General features: G+C 40.7%; 1 protein-coding gene across 1 annotated transcript in view; it reads left to right on the top strand.

Annotated features, from left to right (window-relative positions):
* Positions 1–18199, top strand: part of nell2a (neural EGFL like 2a) — a 95883-nt gene extending 77684 nt beyond the window's left edge. The window contains exons 16-20 of the mRNA XM_055057408.1: positions 2778–2918; positions 5679–5872; positions 10939–11115; positions 16194–16418; positions 17365–18199. Coding sequence (XP_054913383.1) covers positions 2778–2918; positions 5679–5872; positions 10939–11115; positions 16194–16418; positions 17365–17406 — 779 coding nt within the window. The 3' untranslated portion in view covers positions 17407–18199. The remainder of the gene's footprint in view (positions 1–2777; positions 2919–5678; positions 5873–10938; positions 11116–16193; positions 16419–17364) is intronic.

The following is an 18199-nucleotide window of genomic DNA, read 5'->3' on the forward strand; positions in this document are numbered from 1 at the left end:
ATGCGGTACATTTTTAGTTCGTTTGCGGTTCACCTACAAGTCGTATATATTTGGAAGTATGAATGACCCCCTTCATTTATTTTCTAAAAATAAATGAAAACTTTGATCTCACAAAAAATAAATAAATAAATAAATCTGAATTGAGAAAATGGGCAAACAGAACCACTATTGTTCTGACCCAAAAGTTTTGCACTTTCTCGTCCTGTTCTGCTATGAAAAGCAGACATGTTCAAGTGGGTTGATTCATTCAATTCTTTACTTTGGTTTTGTTTTCTCCAACTTTTCCCTTCATTACAGTTAAGTATAAGAACTCCAAATTCCTTGGAGAAAAAATTGCTAGCATTTAAACCTTTACATCACATTACATGTTAATGAGTTATGTTTTTATTCAGAAATTAATCAGTCTTTCAGACTTTGATTCAAGTGTAGATTAATTCATTCTGCTTTTGTTTTAAGCTTTCATTTTTTATTGCTTTGTTGCAGGAGATGACCTACAAATTAGCTTTAAACTTCTGCATAGAATGGATGTTTTACTTGGCTTCAAGGCCCCTTTTTGCCTCCCGAGCAGTAAAGTATATTAACCGTTTTACTGCAGCTGCTAATGTAACATTGAGCTCCCTGATAGTGATAATTTTGCTTTTCTTGCAATCAGCAGAATTTGTCTAATTGTCCCAAAGTCAAATCCTCATGTTGGCTTTTTCAGTTCTGAATGCTTCACCACAACTTCTTGTTCCTACTGTCTTGCGTCTAAATTACCTTATTTTCAAATGATAAAATACTCACCTTTTGATTGAGCAGAGGGATCAGGCTTGTCTGTAAAGTAGAGGGTAATAAGGGCGATGCAAACACACGACAATGTTATGAAAAGAAACATCAACATTTTCTCCAGGTTACTCAGTGCCCTGGACCGACGTTTTCCCTTCTCCACATCCATTTTCCTCACGGTGACGGAGATGCACCAAACTGAGCCTTCTTCACAAATTCACCGGCTTATTAACAATCCAAGGAGAAATGAACCTGAACTTTGACCACAGCCGTCACTGTACTACTCCATTAATATTAAGGAACTATTGACTTAAAACAAGCTTTTAACATCATGCTGAAAAGTTACTTGTAAGTCTTATTTCAAATGCACTAAGATGCCTGAACTAGAAATTAAACCAAAACTGCTTGCTAAGATTTTATGTTCTTGCAGTTCAGCCTTAAAATTTAATATAATCAGCACAAAAAAATAAAAAAGGAAAATGGAGTCGTGAAACCCTCACTATTAAATCCAGTGTTCTTCTTTAATAGCTGTCTAATCCTGAAACTAGACAAAGATACTTGGTAAGATTTTTTGTCTTTCCAGTCTATTGTTTGCAAAGGATTGTATTTGGAGGTGTCAATGTAAGGGGAGCAAAAAAAAACAAAAAAAAAAACATGTAAATCACAATTACGAATAATCATTTGCAAAACGTTTCAACGAAACACAATAACGTTTACGGTTGTGGCATGACAGGATGTGAGCAGGTTGAAGAGGCGCCTTTTCAGGACACTGTAAAACCTTAATCTGCAGGACATTTTTGATCAACAGTTTAATCTACAGCAGAATTTCTATTTAAAGGCCGGAGGCTCATTAGCCAATAGATCTTAATCCTATTACTGGCTGGATGGTGGGGGACCATGAGCCCTTCTGTCAGTCGCTCGAGGGTGTGTGTGTGTGTGTAGATGTGTGTGTAAGTAGATGTGCGTGTAGGTGTGTGTGTGTGTGTGAGGGTAGAGTGGGGAGGGGGGGAACTTTTGCGGTACAGATGTGCAGAAGGTCATAAGCGGCACACTGCCATTTTCATAATGAGAGCAAAGCATCATGCATCATGCGCAATCATAAAAAAGCCATCACCGTCCAAGCAGACACATTTAATCACGGCACATGTCGGGAGCTAACATATTTAGCCCCGCCGCATAATAACAGGCTTTATTCCCTCCTTCACGTGGGTCTGGCCCCGGGTTTAATTAAATGTTAGCCGAAATATCAGAGTAATCTCTGTCTCTCTCTCTCTGTGTGTGTGTGTGTGTGTGTGTGTGTGCATTATGCTCATTGTTAACAGCTGAATAGCTCTTGGATGACGTTTGCAGGGATGCCTGCTGTAATAACAAAGAGGTTTAACGCTGTGAGCGCGTGAGAGAGGAGATACAAAGTACAAGAACAGAAAGACGAACATGGGGAGGAGAAAAAAAAATCTTAATCTCAGTGTCGCTATAAAGACGAGCTGAGAGAGGGAAGCAGTTTTTTTTAATTCTGAGTGCAGTTTTGTGAAAATAAACATAAGCTCCGTCCACCGACAGCAGCCACCCAATGGCTGAGAGAAACCGCGCCAGAGCCATTTGTTCAGGGTTTTTTGTTGTTGTTGTTTGTTTTCACATGACAGAGTTTTTTTTTTTCCCCCTCCAGTAAAATAAATCGAGAGTGACTTTGGAAATAATGTGTTTACCTGCATGTCAATGCGTTTTGCTACATCTTCTTGTTTCCAGTTAGTTTTCTTCTTCTTCTTTTTTTTTTTATGCCCTGCCATCTTTCATTGATACAGATGTCATTCTCTGGCTGCAAAATTTGTCTTTGATCAATAAAGCCTTTCGGTCGGGATGCTCTCACATGCGAGACAAGTTGTTTTTATTCATTATGAATCAGTCAGAGTCCAGGACGCCCAAGAGGCGAGAATGAAAGCGCAATAATATCTGACTGAGCGAACGTATATTGACTGTATGCGTCTTATTGTCTCCCTCCTCCTCATCCTCAGACATTGACGAGTGCGCGGACGGCTTTGTTGACTGCGATAGTAAATCCACTTGTGTCAACTTGCCCGGCTGGTACCACTGCGAGTGCCGCGACGGCTACCATGACAACGGCTTGTTTTCCGCCAATGGGGAATCGTGCGTAGGTGAGTTGTTCCTTCTCTTTATTAAACATTCAAAAGTTTGGCTGGAGCGTACTCCAGGTGGGTGTCCTTTTATTTTTTTTATTTTTATTTTTTGACACCTGAAATGAAAAAAAAATATTAGGCCTGGGCTGGTATCCAACTCTCAAAGTGTGATAAAACTGAATATCATGTTCCATCAGTCTGCTGCGGCGGGTCAAAGTTCTCCTGCCATCTGTTTGGGTGTCACAACCAGAGACTTGAAAACAACCTGATAAAGAAGAAGACCATTGTGCGGAGAAATTTTTCATGAAACCCACAAAATGACTGAAACAGAGCGTCTTCAGTCAGAGGCTTTATCAGAACCTCTGTAGCACAGACAGCTACAGGGGTTCGTTCTTCAGTCATCAATCTGAATTCCAACAATTTGTATTTCCTCTGGGATTAATAAAGTATTGTTGAATTGAATTGACTTGAATAGAAATGCTACTTTTTATGGTGTCTTGGTGTTAACAAGCAACATTTTGTATTAAGACAAAATGGATAATGTTATGTAATTCAAAGAATCTCCATAGTTTTTAGAGTACCCATAAATAACATTTGAGAGGAAACTAATCTACACTACATAACAATTATTTAGAGCCAATGAGCTTGAGATAATTTGTTTTTGTCAGCGCTCATAAGGACAAACTAAATGAGAACACAGTAAAGTACAAGGTTTTATGAAAATGGTGTCCAGTTACAGTGCTATGAGACATTATTATCTCTCTAAGCTTCTGTAGATTTTTTTTTTTTTCAGTTTTGGTATTGCTGTTGTGTCAAACTGTTACATGTATTTATGTAAGAAAAAGATTGCATGAGTAAAAACAAAAATGTGTTGCAAATGATGATTTTGGTTATTAAGTGAAAAAGCCTCCCAAACCACACTGATCCTATGTATAAATATAATCGCCCCCAAAAATCTATTGACCGGTTATGTCGCCTTTGGCGCCATTGAGTTCAGGTCAAACTGAATTTATTTGATTCATTTTGCTTTGTACCTTTTGATGCCACCCAAAACCTGTGTTTGCACGAACCACCTGTTAATACGGCAGACGTTCACTGCCCGACATGTTAAACAATGATGGGCCATAACTGAATTGAACTTTTCCTTTTTATGAAAGGGAAAAGTGAAATAAACCGAACAAACGAAAAGCTTGTTTTCAGGATTGCATCAGAACTGGAAACTGAAGATGAAGCATGTAACAGCCAGATGGGACCATAAGATCTGAACAGATGAAGAAGAGGAGGTTTTTAGATGGTAGTTATTGCAGGTTGGCAAAGTTGAAAGTCAAGTCTTGTTAAATAAATAGCAGAAATATTAGAAATTATGCTGGTGAATCAAATACTGGCAGACATAATTCAGTAGCCGTCTGTGGCTGACAAAAAAGTTCAATGAGAACTTTGTTCTTAAAAGTTTAACTTTGAAAAGCACATTGTGTCAATCACATTTGTCAATAGCGTAAGAAGTCAGAAATGATGTGGTTAAATTTAGAAAGTTATGATGTTGTAGTTATCTCAGGATATGAAGTAGAATCACTAATTTCTTTTAAAAAGAAAAAAGAAATCAAAGATAACAAAAACTATTTTCAGTTTGTTATTTTTTGCATTTACTAAGAAAAAGCTGATAGTTTCTCATCAGTGCTGGGCAAAAAAAAATAATCCAATGTGACTGACATCTGTTTCAAAACTAAGTGATCACTTACCATTAAATGCTTGCTCTACTAAAAGCTTGCATCTTTTTAAATTTTACACAAAGTAAATACATTGTTGTTAGCTTGTATTGCTAACAGCAATTTGCTTAGCGCAGCAATCACTGCGTCTCACTAGTTTTTTTAAGAGTTGGTTAAGTTGGGTTTTGTATAATTCCCAGATTCTAAATTTCCAGTTACAAGTAAACAAACGCAAATAGATTTCTGTCCTTAATGTAAACATAAAATGATTTCTGTATTTTTTTTCCATTAAAAACAGAGAAATACAGTCACAAATTTAAGCTTTGTGACTCAATTCTGTCCAAAATGTGATCAATGAATCATCTTCAATTTTTTTTTGCTTACAGGTTTGCTTTATGACCAAGAAAATGTTTCCATGTCTCAATTTCAGAAATGTAGTTTCGAAATTTAAGAGGCAAACTAGCTTCTCTGACAAGACGTTCCATCAGCTTCTATTGAATGTTTTTGATTCAGGCTTGATCTGGAAAGCTCAATCTGAATCCTTTTTAAGTTCCAAGATACGTCTCTTTCCTTACTGAAGCCTGTTCATTTTTTTTTTTAAAACATTTTTTCTGATTTAGCATGTCGGCAGACATGTGGAGGCTGTCAGAAGTGAAACCCTCAATCAACAGAAACGTGGGAGAAATGGGCGCAACAATCGAGCCGGTGACGCTGCTCCATTCTTTGACCCCCATCTTAGCCGTCATCTGGATTTGAAAGGGCCGAGAAAGAACGCGCATTAAAAGCACTCTGAAATAAAATTAAAAAAAATACATGAATGATAACAACCCGTCTGCACCTCTCAAAAGCAGAATTTGGCCAAAGTGGGTTTCTGGGTTACGTTGCTGTCACACGCTGCAGAATTGAAGTGTCTGTGTTGCTCTTCTGCATCAAAAGCAGACTTAATTTATTTTTAATGTCGTTTTTTTTTTTTTTTTTATATATTATTATTATTTCAAAGCAGATCATGCACAGAAACAGCTTTGCCTGCACAGAGCATATGTATGATGTCATTCCTTTGTGCTCCCTGCAGATATTAACGAATGCAAGACGGGGAGGAACACCTGCGCCAACGACACGGTGTGCTTCAACCTGGAGGGAGGCTACGACTGCCGGTGCCCCCACGGGCATAACTGCACCGGCGACTGTATCCATGACAACAAGGTCAAGCACAGCGGGCAGATATGGGTGCTGGACAGCGACAGGTGCTCGGTGTGCTCCTGCCAGGTAATAAACAGGGCAAGATGGAGAACAGGCAGAGCTTAAAGGTAGCGGTGGGTGGAGCTCTGCAGACAGAGGGGCAGATGGAGGAGCGGGACATGTGTTCCCAGCAGGCGCGGGGCGCCACGACTCCGAGGTTGGGATAACCTTGTATCTAGACAGGCTGATTTCATTTAAAGCAACAAATAAAGCTGCTGCGGCTCACAATAGTGCCCCATATTGCAATCATGATGAGTAATTTTGTAATAGTTGTGGTTGTGATGACTGTAACGTTTAGAGGCCACTTGATTTTCATCCACAGACGAAACATAAGGTGCACAAGTGGATACGGGTGAATGAGCAGAACAGGTCACACTGATTGTTGAATTTTCTAGAGCATACGAAAAGCAACATCAAAATCTTTATGCAGCAGCAAATGATGAGATCAAATTTAAAGATGTTATAAAATTTGAACACAGCAGAAAGATTCTGCCTTTTTTAATGTATTTTTTAAAATAAATCAGTCACTGTCAGTCAGCAGTTCAACTTAACGGTTCTGGAATAAACTGAATTATTTCTGGAAATCATGATAGTCTGCGGTTCAACTCATTTGTAAGGTCACATCAGAAGCCTCACAAGTCATTTGTTTCCATATGCATCTCAGTATCTTGCTCATGCAAAGCCATTTGTTTTGCCCACAGATATGTTAAATGTCGCTTGTTGCAAAATTTTAATCAACAAACTCTATGACCTTATTGTCTGACCCTGACCAGTGACCAGCGGTAGTTGTTACTGCATGAACAAACCAAAAGTTAGCGATTTAGTTATTTTTAGCGTTAAATATGTGTTTAAAAATGGAGTCACTGGAAGAAAAATGTTTTCTCTAAGGAAACTTATTTTTCTGCGGATGCATTCCTGCCTTTCTAAGAGAGCACTGAGGTCAAAAGTATTAAACGCAGCCCTGACACAAGTCCATTATCTGAAGCACCGAGATTATCATTAATGACTTACGCTTATGCTGTTTGAGTCTACAGTGCAAATGCTAAATACAGATATTACCAAATATTTCTTCAAGAATTTTAGATTGAAAAGTAATATGATGTAAATATCACTGTCGTATATCAAAGCATTATGATTGAGAGCAGCTTCTTTAAGGGCTGATTAAAACAACCTCAACAGATATATAATCCAAGGATTATATATCTGTTTACTAAGACAAGCGTTGCCTTTTACGATGGTTTATACTGTATGAGTTTTTGTTTTTTGTTTTGCTTTTATATATATATCCTCTCTCCACTTCCCACATATCTAAACAAAGAGTAAGAAAACTAGTGGAAATCTGCTTTTTCTTCCATGCAACCGAAGCCGTCCCCTTCAGGGGTCAATCGGCTACAAGTGTCACCTCCGTCCTTCATAAGGAAGATGTTCTCCTCCCCAACATCTGATATTCTACAGTGGACTGTAAAAAGCTAGGGAGTTATATCTTTCTATTTTAATTTAAAAAAAAAAGTACTTATTAGCATAGGAGCAATCGTGACACTTTTAAGTGAATAATCGTATGGCTCATGGACAGTAAGGCGTTGCTGTTTGTTAACTGAAGCGTAAACACGCCGCGGTTAGCTCTTCAAAAGAGACAAAGTGAAGTGGATCATCCAAGTTCTTTGCAGCAAATTATACTTTTTCTTCTACCTCTGTGGGGAAAAAAAAGATTTATACTGTAGCATGCACTCATTCATAGTTAATAATTGAGCAGATAGTGTAACTGCATGTTCATAAAGCGGCACAAATAAATATTTTATATCACCAGTGGGTAAAATGAGTTTTACGTAATGTGTTTGCAGTGACAAACCCACAAAAATTAACTGCTAACTTTTTCGGTTCCCACTAGTACCTATAGGAACGTTCAGCAGTGACAGAAAAGAGGAGAAAATGAAGAACATGGCGCAAAAAAAACAAAAAACTATCAGAAATCAGAAACCAATGTTTGCTAGGAAAACAAATTCCTTTTTTAGGGGCTCAAATGCAACAATTAGTGAGTTTCCAGTCAACAAAGGTGGTAAAAGGTATCAAAAAAATCAGACGCTATTTAGTTTGCAAACTGTTAAACTAAACTAAAAGATAAGAGGAAGACAACAAATGGTTTAGTTTGAAATTTGAAAAATGCCAAGTGCATAAAGAATGACAATGTTTAAACCTAGATGTTCAGATAACATCAGCTAGCTAGTGCCACATTATAATTCACTGTCTCTTCTCATCAGCGTCAACAGTCACTTAACTAGTAGATACTCCAATAGAAAGACCAAACTGTAAAATCAGGCACACGGGTAGTCTACAGGTTCATCTTTTCCACGTTAGCACATTTACAGTTTTGCATTTGTCAGATTGCATTTGAACCAGTTAATTTAGCAAGCAAGTTGTGTTGTTACGAATCCAGATTGTTGCAATTGAGCTCCATAATTGTCATTTGATTTCAGTATGTAACTCCTGTACAGCATACGTTATGTTATTCTAAAATGTCCTAACTGCGTGTGGGCCTTGATCACACATAATTGGTCCTGACAAGTTCAAAGTTAAAATTAATACTCATAAATAATCAGAGCACTTCCTCACATGAGCTTCAGTTCCGATAAACGCCATATAGCAAGTGGAGTGGAAACGTCATCTTGCAGATTTCATGTTGAGAGATGTTTTCCAGTCCTCCGAGCTTCAAAAATGCAGATATGAATTCCGCAAATTTTTACTGCACATTTTCATTGCTCTGCTGCTTCTCTCTTATGCCGTCATTTTTTTGTTTTTTGGGAAAAAGTTCCCCGTAATCCTTTGGTGTGCGAAAACGTAGTGAACAATGTGGCTTTCAGGCTCCAGCTATATCGTCACCAAAGCCGACCAAAAATAACTTTTCATTTCAACTTATGTTAATTTAAACAAATTTCTTTTAATTCTCCACAAACAAGGGAGATTGATGGGACATGACAGCGACGCTATTTTGACGGGCGAGCCGCATGTACTCTCGTACTTCTCAACGTTTGATCGACTCAAGTTTCTGACGTTGTCGTTTTGATCACTTCCAAATATCCAGGCGACGAGACACCTGGGAAGAACTGGTCCGGAAAAACTCATTCTGTCACCTCAGAGATGTTTTATTTAGTTTTTATCGGGTTGCGCCGCCGTCACACCCTGAATTTGCAGCGTTTTGCTCAACCTAATGCCGAGTGTCTGGGAGTAGCGGAAGGCGATTATAGTGGATTAGTGTCGGTAGTGAATGATCAAGCGGCAAATTATTCATTTGATTACAAAGGAGCAGGACAGAAATGGCTCCCTAATTAAATGAGTTGTTTAATTGATTTGAGAGATTGAGGTGCTGCCTGTCAAAATTAGTTGCATTGAGCAGATTAAGGTTCAGGGGAGTAAACATGTTATTGTTTTGGAAGTGGTTGGACCCAGCTGGATATTAAACGGAGCGCCGTCACTAAGTGATGGGGGGGAAACCAAAGTCAAAGACCCCAGACAATGGAAAGATAAGAATGTGTCCAGACTGAGCCTGCTCAGTATGCAGTAGACACTCGTTATTGAAAAGGCACACACAAATGAAGATCCATATGCATTTGCATCAAGGTCTACTGTAACTATACCGTCGCACTCAGTGCTATTTTACACTCTCGTCTCATCATTAAAGTGATATTCACTTGAGATTTAATGTTTTTACTATAACAGATTTTGTTTTAGCATAGACTGTCAATAGGGAACACGTATAAATTTGTTATATATTTTTATTACTCCTAACATTTACTACATATATATCAAGATGGCTTCTTGTCATGGAATCGGAGTTGAAACATAGGGCTTAAATTTTCAGGTCCGTACTCAAGACGTTTTTAATGTTGGTGCTCTTTATCAAACGTGACATGATGATTTGATGGGTGCTTATGATTATTGTGTTTAATACACTGATTTGAATCATTACTGGGATGCATTCCTTGGTCTTACATTATTATTCCATCCAGTGTAACTTTATTGAAGAATCCCAGGCAGTCAGCTTTGTTCTTAAAGGCCCGGTCACACTGATGGAAAACATCATGTTGTATAGGCAGCTTTCTAAATCCATGCAGTAGCTTTTGGTAACTAATCACATCTGTGATTTAGATATATTAATATATTGTATTCATTCTGACTAGATATTTGTTTACATAAAAAAAAGACAATTCTACATAAATTAACATGATGATTCGCAAATAATGTCATGTAAATGTGCCAAATGCTCATCTGCATTCACAGACAAGTTTATGGTAAACCAGATTACAATGTAAAACATAATTAAAAATTTTTTTTGAATAAACATATTAAATAAATAAAAAATATGCACTGTAAATATGCAAGAGAAATTCATCTAATGGATACTTATACTTATAAATCATCGTTTCTGCATCCAATTATTGTTGGTCCGTCATTGCAGTAGCATTAAAAATGATTTGCTCTTGAAATGCTGAGCTAAAAGCCGTGACATGTGACACTTATGCCCGTCACAAATGCATACAAACTTCTTACTAAATTTGTACAATTAAAGAAACTTTATATCTCATGCATTTGTTTCCCCCCAATCAGTCTGCTCTTAGTTGGCATGTGACAAATGTTTGAGCGACATTGAAAGTGTGGACCTTGAATCTCGATGAAAAGAGCCAAACAGCTTTGTTCTGGCAAACTGCATTGAATCAGTTGATGAGTACATTCATTTCATTATTGTTTGTCTGCTTGAACAAATGGCGACAAAAAAAATAAAAAATCCGTTCTGCTTTAGAGACATTTCTCTGCGTGTAAAGAGAAGAAGCTTATTTGTCCGGAGAAATAAGTTAAAATAATTTAAGCACTTTAAAGCTCACACTCATAAACATGTCTGCACCAACTTTCATTAGATGCATTCCAGCGTGGTCTGGCTTTCCCTAGCCAGACCTTGCGGGCTCTTTAACCTGCGCTACATCATTCATCGTGCACATGTATGTTTAATGACTCGATTGCACAAATGGCTTTGTGTCTCTTGCTCTCGGAACAGCTTGATGGCGTCTGTGTGTTAATGTTTAATTGTGCTCCGCTCTCAGGCCGGCCAAGTGATGTGCCGTCGAATGGTGTGCGACTGTGACAACCCCAACGCCGACCTGTTCTGCTGCCCCGAGTGCGACCCCCGCCTGAGCAGCCAGTGCCTGCACCAGAACGGCCTGCTCACCTACGGCAGCGGCGACACATGGGTGGAGAACTGCCAGCAGTGCCAGTGCCTGGTGGGTTAGAGTTGATGAAATATCCAACGGCGCTTCTTGTCAGGATGTTTTTTTTTTTTTCTCTTTACAAAGAAAAAGAAAAACATAAGCGTTTCATTGGTGTGCCGCAGCGCCCACACAAGGAATGCAACAAATACCCCGGTCTCCATGGAAATCCTGATCAAGGAGAGATGTGTGCTGAAAAGAAAGTCAAGGAGAAATATTTTGTTGGAGCAGAGTGATTATGAGGTGAATAGGAACATTATAGGGAGGAGAAAAGGAAGATTGGTTTTTGTGTGGTGCGAAAAAAAAGAAAAAGAAGTGATTGCTTTGATTTGTGTGAATACAAAGAGCCATCTTCGCTGTAGTCCGCGCTGATGGAATAACACGTTTTACTGAGGCTTCTTCCAAGGTTGAGCATGTGTGGGCTTCCTACTGCTGTGAGTTAACAGGATGCACGCTCGTGTTGACTCAAGAGTGTTTGCTGAGAGTGACTTCCTTGTGTTCTCTGGTGTGCTGTGCAGTCTGAGAACCCCTATTCTTCATGCCAAACAAAATAACACTGCTCACCTCACAAAGCTCTCACAGTAAGACTTACAGTATAGACTCTTTATTAGTGTGCTTCCATCTTCTGCTGTGCTGACCTTTTCCAAGGTTTGGTAGAGGGATGTCGTTTGGACAACAGCAAGTTTTTGTCCAATAAAACTGATCAAACCAATGAATCTTTTCAACCTGGCTTGCCCTTCAGACCTTCTAGCCACGTGTGTATTGCGGTTGTATACAACCCCATGCAAAAGTGTTCATGCTTCTTGAACATTTTCGCAATTTATCATCTTACGGACAGAAACCTGCTGATAGAGTGACACAAAATAGCACATACGATGAACTGGACTGAATGACATCTGGTTTTCAACTGAAAAAAAGCAAACATAAATCTGGAAAGTCTGCCCTGCATCCAGTCCCCCTGTTTACTGTACAGCATGTATTGCCAGATTTTGCTGCTGCTCCGTTCAAACACATTAATTCACTTTGTGTAATATGAAATCTAGTCAATAAGTGCGGTCCCCAGAAGATCTTTTGTCCAATATAGCAGATTTAAATGGCTGAATTATGTCCTCAGCTTGTCAGCTAGCTGTAGATGCTTGGTACTGTACTGTTCATTTTGAATCAGATCAACATGTAAAAGTTAGCCATGTAAAATGAAGCGACTCCTGAATACTCCACTGATCTACGGGATTCTGTTGTACAGCTCGAACTGTACACTTAAAGCTACCGTATGTAACTTATGCTAAAATGTTTTTTTTTTTTTACTTATTTGTTAAAACTGCCACCATGTTGTGACAGTGTAATACGAGACAGATAATTTCCCAGTGCTGTTCTCAGTCTTAGAGCTGTCAATCAATCTTGTGGATGTGCTGCTTAACGTGCTAATGATATCCACCATCGTTGGTGGCCCATCTTACCAGCCTTAGCATCCATGGCGGGATCCTTTGTGGTGAACCAGCTGCATATTTTAGGAGAGGTCGAGGGTCAAGTGAGTACACGAGGATGATTGACAGCGGTAAGACCCTCCTTCTGACTCTGATTGGTTGTTTCCGATGAACCATTGTATTTATTTTCACATGACAGTAGATCTGCAGGGAAAAGTAAGAGGAACTCGATTTTTTTCACAGATTATCAGTGTCATGCTGTCCCTACATGGTGATAGTTTTAACAAGTATGTTAGAAAAAGATCTCTGCGCTGAGGCTCCAGATTTGCTGTGGAGCCTCGACGAAACCGTTCATCGTTTTCCTTCAGCGTTGCGGTCGTACCGTTACTTTGCATTAATCTGTCACATAAAACCCCAATTAAACAAATTGAAGTCTGTGGAACGTGACTGCCGCCGCATGAAGGAACGGCGAATATACGACTCCTCTTCTGCTGAGTTCACCTCTACTTCGAATCACAGACAAGCACTCTTACTTTTTTTTCCCTCTCTCTCTTTCTTTCTTTTTTATTCACTCCCAGCTGCCTTTTAATAACAACCACGCTTGTAGCTTAGATACTGTGACGTTTTCCCCCATTCTCACAGATTTGCCCTGTGACCAGCACTGGCAATAACCCCACCTGACCCCAGCCACCTTCCCTCCCAAGTGCTCTCCTGTATCGTGCTGTTGTCCTGCTGCCTGAACCTCTGGGCCGCTCTTTGGATTTCTTACAGCGCACCATTACAGGAGCGCCTGAAAAATCACAGCTCAGCTGAGAGGCAGCGGGGAAGCACTCTCGGCTGAAAATGAGATCGCTCTGCTTCACTCTTGCCGCAGCCGTGCTCACCGCAGGCACTTGTACGTGTTGACACAAAACACATTTGAGAAGGCCAGACTTGCCTGTCACAGCAGCAGCGCGTGCAAACACACGGGAGCGTGAACATCAGAACGTACACATGTTCGGAAATGTCGCCACGTCTACCAGCAAGTCCGCAGATGCCCAGGTGTCGAGATTGCAGACATTAAAGTCGGCCAATTAAAGTTCCGCGCATCTCCAGCACCTGAAGGAGAAGGCAGTCCCGCACGCCCCCCACCTCTCCCGGTACCGTGGGGTGCAGTAGCGTGACGAGGACGTGAAATGAACCTTGAATGCTGCCACACTTAGTAGAGCAATGGCTGTCCAAGCTCAGCGGGGATCTTAAAATTCACAGTGACTCTGTATTTTAAGGTGTTTTGCCCATCTGACTGGAGCAGATGGGCAAAACACGTTCGCAAGACCGAGATGTGAAGCCATCTCGCCTCTAAGCACATGCAATCATTGCAAAACCAAGAATGTGGCCTCAACTGGATACAAGCTTTTGACCTCTTGCAACATTTATGATGGGCTTTGCTTTTTTTTCTTTTTTGTATCACCACTTGTAATGGCAATTCTTTTTTTTTTTTATCTATGTATCCAAATAAATAAAGCTGTTCTCTATTGATGATTTGATCTGTAAAATTTCACACCAGTCGGGCTCTGTGTGAAAACAAAATCACCTCATTGCTAGGTTATGTATTACATATGATTAACCACATTATTATTTTTTTATTTAGTTTCACTAGCCACACCCCTGTCCTGATCTCTGTGTACCATGTGTACCAAGCAAAAAGAATCCTAAGCATCCATTGGCATGTAACACATTAATTTGCTTTTATCCAAAGCAGTGGTGTGATACTATGTCGATAAGTGTCTTTGCACCGACACAGCTCATCTTGAAAGCTTTCGAACCCCAGTGAACAACAATAAAAGCTATTATCCATTAAAGATGGCGGCCAGCCTACCAAAATCACTCCGTCGGTGCACTGGCAACTCATTGAAGAGGACACAAATGAACCCAGAACAACAACTGAGTCACCGTAGACCCCACTTGTCTCAGTTAGGGTCGTTGTTCATGTGTCTACAACGAGAAGACCTGGCAAAAAAAAGAAAAGAAAATGGCATCCATGTGAGAGTTTCAAGGTCAAAACCATGGCTAACATGTTGCTTTTGATGCAGAAACAGCCTGTTGATCCCCAAGGCGTTTGGGGGAACATTCCACAGACTGCAGAGACAAAAGAGAAACCGCATCGTTTGTCCCGGTAGATCTGGTGCAGAACTAACCCAGCACGTCAGAAAAATGAGAAGAAACGATGGCGGTAGTGAGATGGTGACGCTGCTTTGCTGCTTCACAGCCTGGACAATTGTCATCAGCAGATGGAACCATTCTGCTGTTATTTATTTGTTCCAACTTCAAGAGTTTGGGATATTTTGATGACGTTTTCTCTTATAAATAGTCGCGCAAACTACATTTTCCATGTACTAAGGTTACCTTGGTGTGACATTAAGACGTGTTTCATGATCTGAAACACTCAAATGTGACAAGAGACCGAAAAGCACAAGAAGTCTGTAAGCAGTCTTTGGAGCGGGAGGAGGGAGAAGTGACGATTTTCTACCCTGTTAGAATCAAGAGAGCATTAATTTCCATTAACATACATGTGCGCTGTACATCAAAGCACATAAAGAAAAGAAAAAAGACGGAAACATGATTGTTTGAGCCTAATTCCCAGCCGGAGATAAATGTCACCAGTTTTAATCTCTTGGGAGGCATTTATTAGTATTCACTCTTGCAAACCGCTGGATGGTCCCGTGCAAGAAGGAGGAGATAAAATCACGACGAGACACAAAGAACGGCGAATGAAACGGTCTGTGGAAATCACAGAGAGACCGAAGCCCTGTTGGCTGCGTGAGCTTGATCGAGTTCCCACGCCGCGACGACTCATCCCTCATTTGTTTACCAAATCTCAGTTAAGGGCTGCCAGTCAGGGGGTTGGATCTCCCACTTTGGAGTGTTTTCACAGAGCACAGACACAACGCGTGGGCATCTGCACTCTGGGAGTCTGTGCTCTTTGCAGATAAACTAGTTTCCTGCAACTTCTCCTAAAAATGCTGATCCGGGCAATATTCAGTGATATTAAATACCCCCAGTGGGACACTCGAATCGAGCTTCGAACTCCGTGTCCGTGCTCGCATCTCCTGGCTTCTGCTGTTTTTTTTTTGTTTTTTTTTTGGATCATGACTAATAAACGGGTAGTACGGGACATGCCACGGATGTCAATATGGGGCAGAAGTAGGTCAGGCCACGGTGATGATACAAAAACAGAGGGGCAGAGGTTTGCAAAAGACAGAATAAATGATGCGTTTTCTCAGGCCAGTCGAAAAAACCGCAGCAGGAAAAAAAATCCAATACGACGTTCCCGGCTCAAAGTTTGCCGTGAGATTAAAACGGGAACAACAGTGAGACAATTAGAAAGCTGCAGCGTTTACTTCCCCACTCAGCAAAAAAGTGCTGACTTTGTTGGAAGATTGCTTTGCTCATCTATTTTTCTTTTTTTTTTTTTTTTTTGCTTTGGTCCCTTAACAACTCTCTCCCCCCCCATCAAGTCATGATGTTCCCTCTGGCATGCTAATGCACAATGTCAGGAGAAATATTCAAATTAATGACTTGTTTAGGTGATTATTTTATGTGGATGTGGTATTTGCTGAGATTTTCTTTATTTTTTTTCCGACCCTTTCTCTAAACCGTGTGACATTTCCTCCCCCTCGTCCCTCGCAGCAGGGGCAGGTGGACTGCTGGCCTCTGCCCTGCCCGCCCGTGGACTGCGAGTTCACCATGGTGCCGGAGGGCGAGTGCTGCCCCCGCTGTGTCACCGACCCCTGCCAGGCCGACACCATCCGCAACGACATCACCAAGACGTGCACGGACGAGCACAGCATCTCACGCTTCAGCGGCTCCTCCTGGATCAAGCACGGCACGGAGTGCACCCTGTGCCAGTGCAAGGTGAGGCGCCCCGGGGTCGAGGCCGCGAGCTGTGGCGAGCCACTTACCTCTGGCTGAAAAAGTTTATATCTGCTGCTCTTTATCAGAACCAACCCTTTGCCTTACAAATGCACAGCAAATACCCGAATCAAATATCCATTTTTTTGTTTGTTTTTTTTTCCTTTGCGTCCGTGTCAAGTTTAACGTGATCATATTCTTTCGGTCAGAACTCCTGAAGCCTCAATGAGCCCTTTTCTAAAATACTAAAAAGAACTTTTACCTGAAAGAGAGCCATTCAGTTTCATTTTACTTCATTTTGTTCATCTACTTTTGTAAAAACAGAAACCTATTCAAAATGAGCGGCTGTTGACCTCTCATCTACAGCCTCTGGCTCAGTCGCGGCGCCAATTTTCCTTTGCGTTGCATTAAATGAGCAGAAATTCAATACTCCGAGTAGCAGTTGTAGCATTTTATGAGAAACCGCGGCAAATAACATTTAGACAGTAAATCAAGCTGCTCTTTATGTTGTTAGGTCGAACAGGTGATATTGTAATGTAAGTGCAAATTGTTTGCCGTAGCTTTAAAGTTAATCCACTCATTCCTTCTACTTAGCCAACAGTGAGCCTCTTATCGGAAACAAAAGAAATGTGGCAGAATTTCACAGGAAGAGCTTTACACTCAACTGACAGTCTCTTTTTTTTTTTCCCGCACGTAGCTTTGAACTGACATGCAGTTTTGTTTCGGTCATGATGACGGCGATCCGTGACCCGGCGGGCTTTCACGTTTCAATTCCGGCTATAAAATTCCCTCGGATCGGCTGGTGGTAAAAATGACAAGCCGAGAAGCTCCAAATGTCAGCCTTTGCATCATGGGAAATTAGCAGCTGCCGCGTCTCAAAAAGACTTTGCCCATAGGGTTGGAGTGTGACTGTGACCCTCCCTTTTGCCCTCTTTTCTCTCATTCGCAGAACGGACACATCTGTTGCTCAGTGGACCCGATGTGCCTTTAGTCCCTGGCAGATCTGAAGGCACCTGTACAGAGTTCTCCATGTACAAAGAAAAGAAGAAAAGAAAAAAAAAAAAAAGTAACACGGCCCCCTGTGTCTCCTCACCGTCCTCTTCACGGGGCCTGGGTCAAATAGTGTTTGCACTGTTCGGCTTGGTTTTGACCTGCTGAGCCAGATGATTGGAGGTTACAATTCAGGTCACAGATAATTGTACATCTTTGCCATTCAAGTTTTGTCTCCTTGAGGTTTATCTTTTTTTTTCCCATTTTTTTCCCCCTCCCCCAGTTTAAAAGCGTTTATTGGACGTTGCATACATCACCTCCACCCATCTGGTACTTTGTGCACGTTAGGTGTTTAAAAGCAACCTGCGAACAGTCTGTGACCCGCACCTGTATCCTCAGATCCTTTATACCAAATGCCAAGCAGACGACGGACTACAAGTTCCCTCTTACCCGCGTCTCGCCTGCCCAAAGCGAACCCTTTGAGCGTCACAGATTACCCACTCCAAAGCATTGCTACATGAATCTGTAAGATATTACTATTACTGGCATGACTGTGCTTGATGTCCAGACATTTTTTTTTTTGCTAATTTCTATAATAATGATGATTATGAAAATGATACCTTAGATAGAGTGAAAACCATTAGCATAAGGTTCTGTTGCCACTTTTAACAGTTGTCTGTATGATGTGGTGCTCTGTAGCATTTTGTTTGATTTGATCTTTTTTGTTTGTTTGTTTTTTTGGGTTTTTTCAAGCTTGTTACAGTGTTATGGTGAAATAAAGTATTTCCATTTAA

This window comes from Poeciliopsis prolifica, unplaced genomic scaffold (assembly GCF_027474105.1).
Source record: "Poeciliopsis prolifica strain line A6 unplaced genomic scaffold, Auburn_PproV2 SCAFFOLD001, whole genome shotgun sequence".
NCBI classification, from domain to species: Eukaryota; Metazoa; Chordata; class Actinopteri; order Cyprinodontiformes; family Poeciliidae; genus Poeciliopsis; species Poeciliopsis prolifica.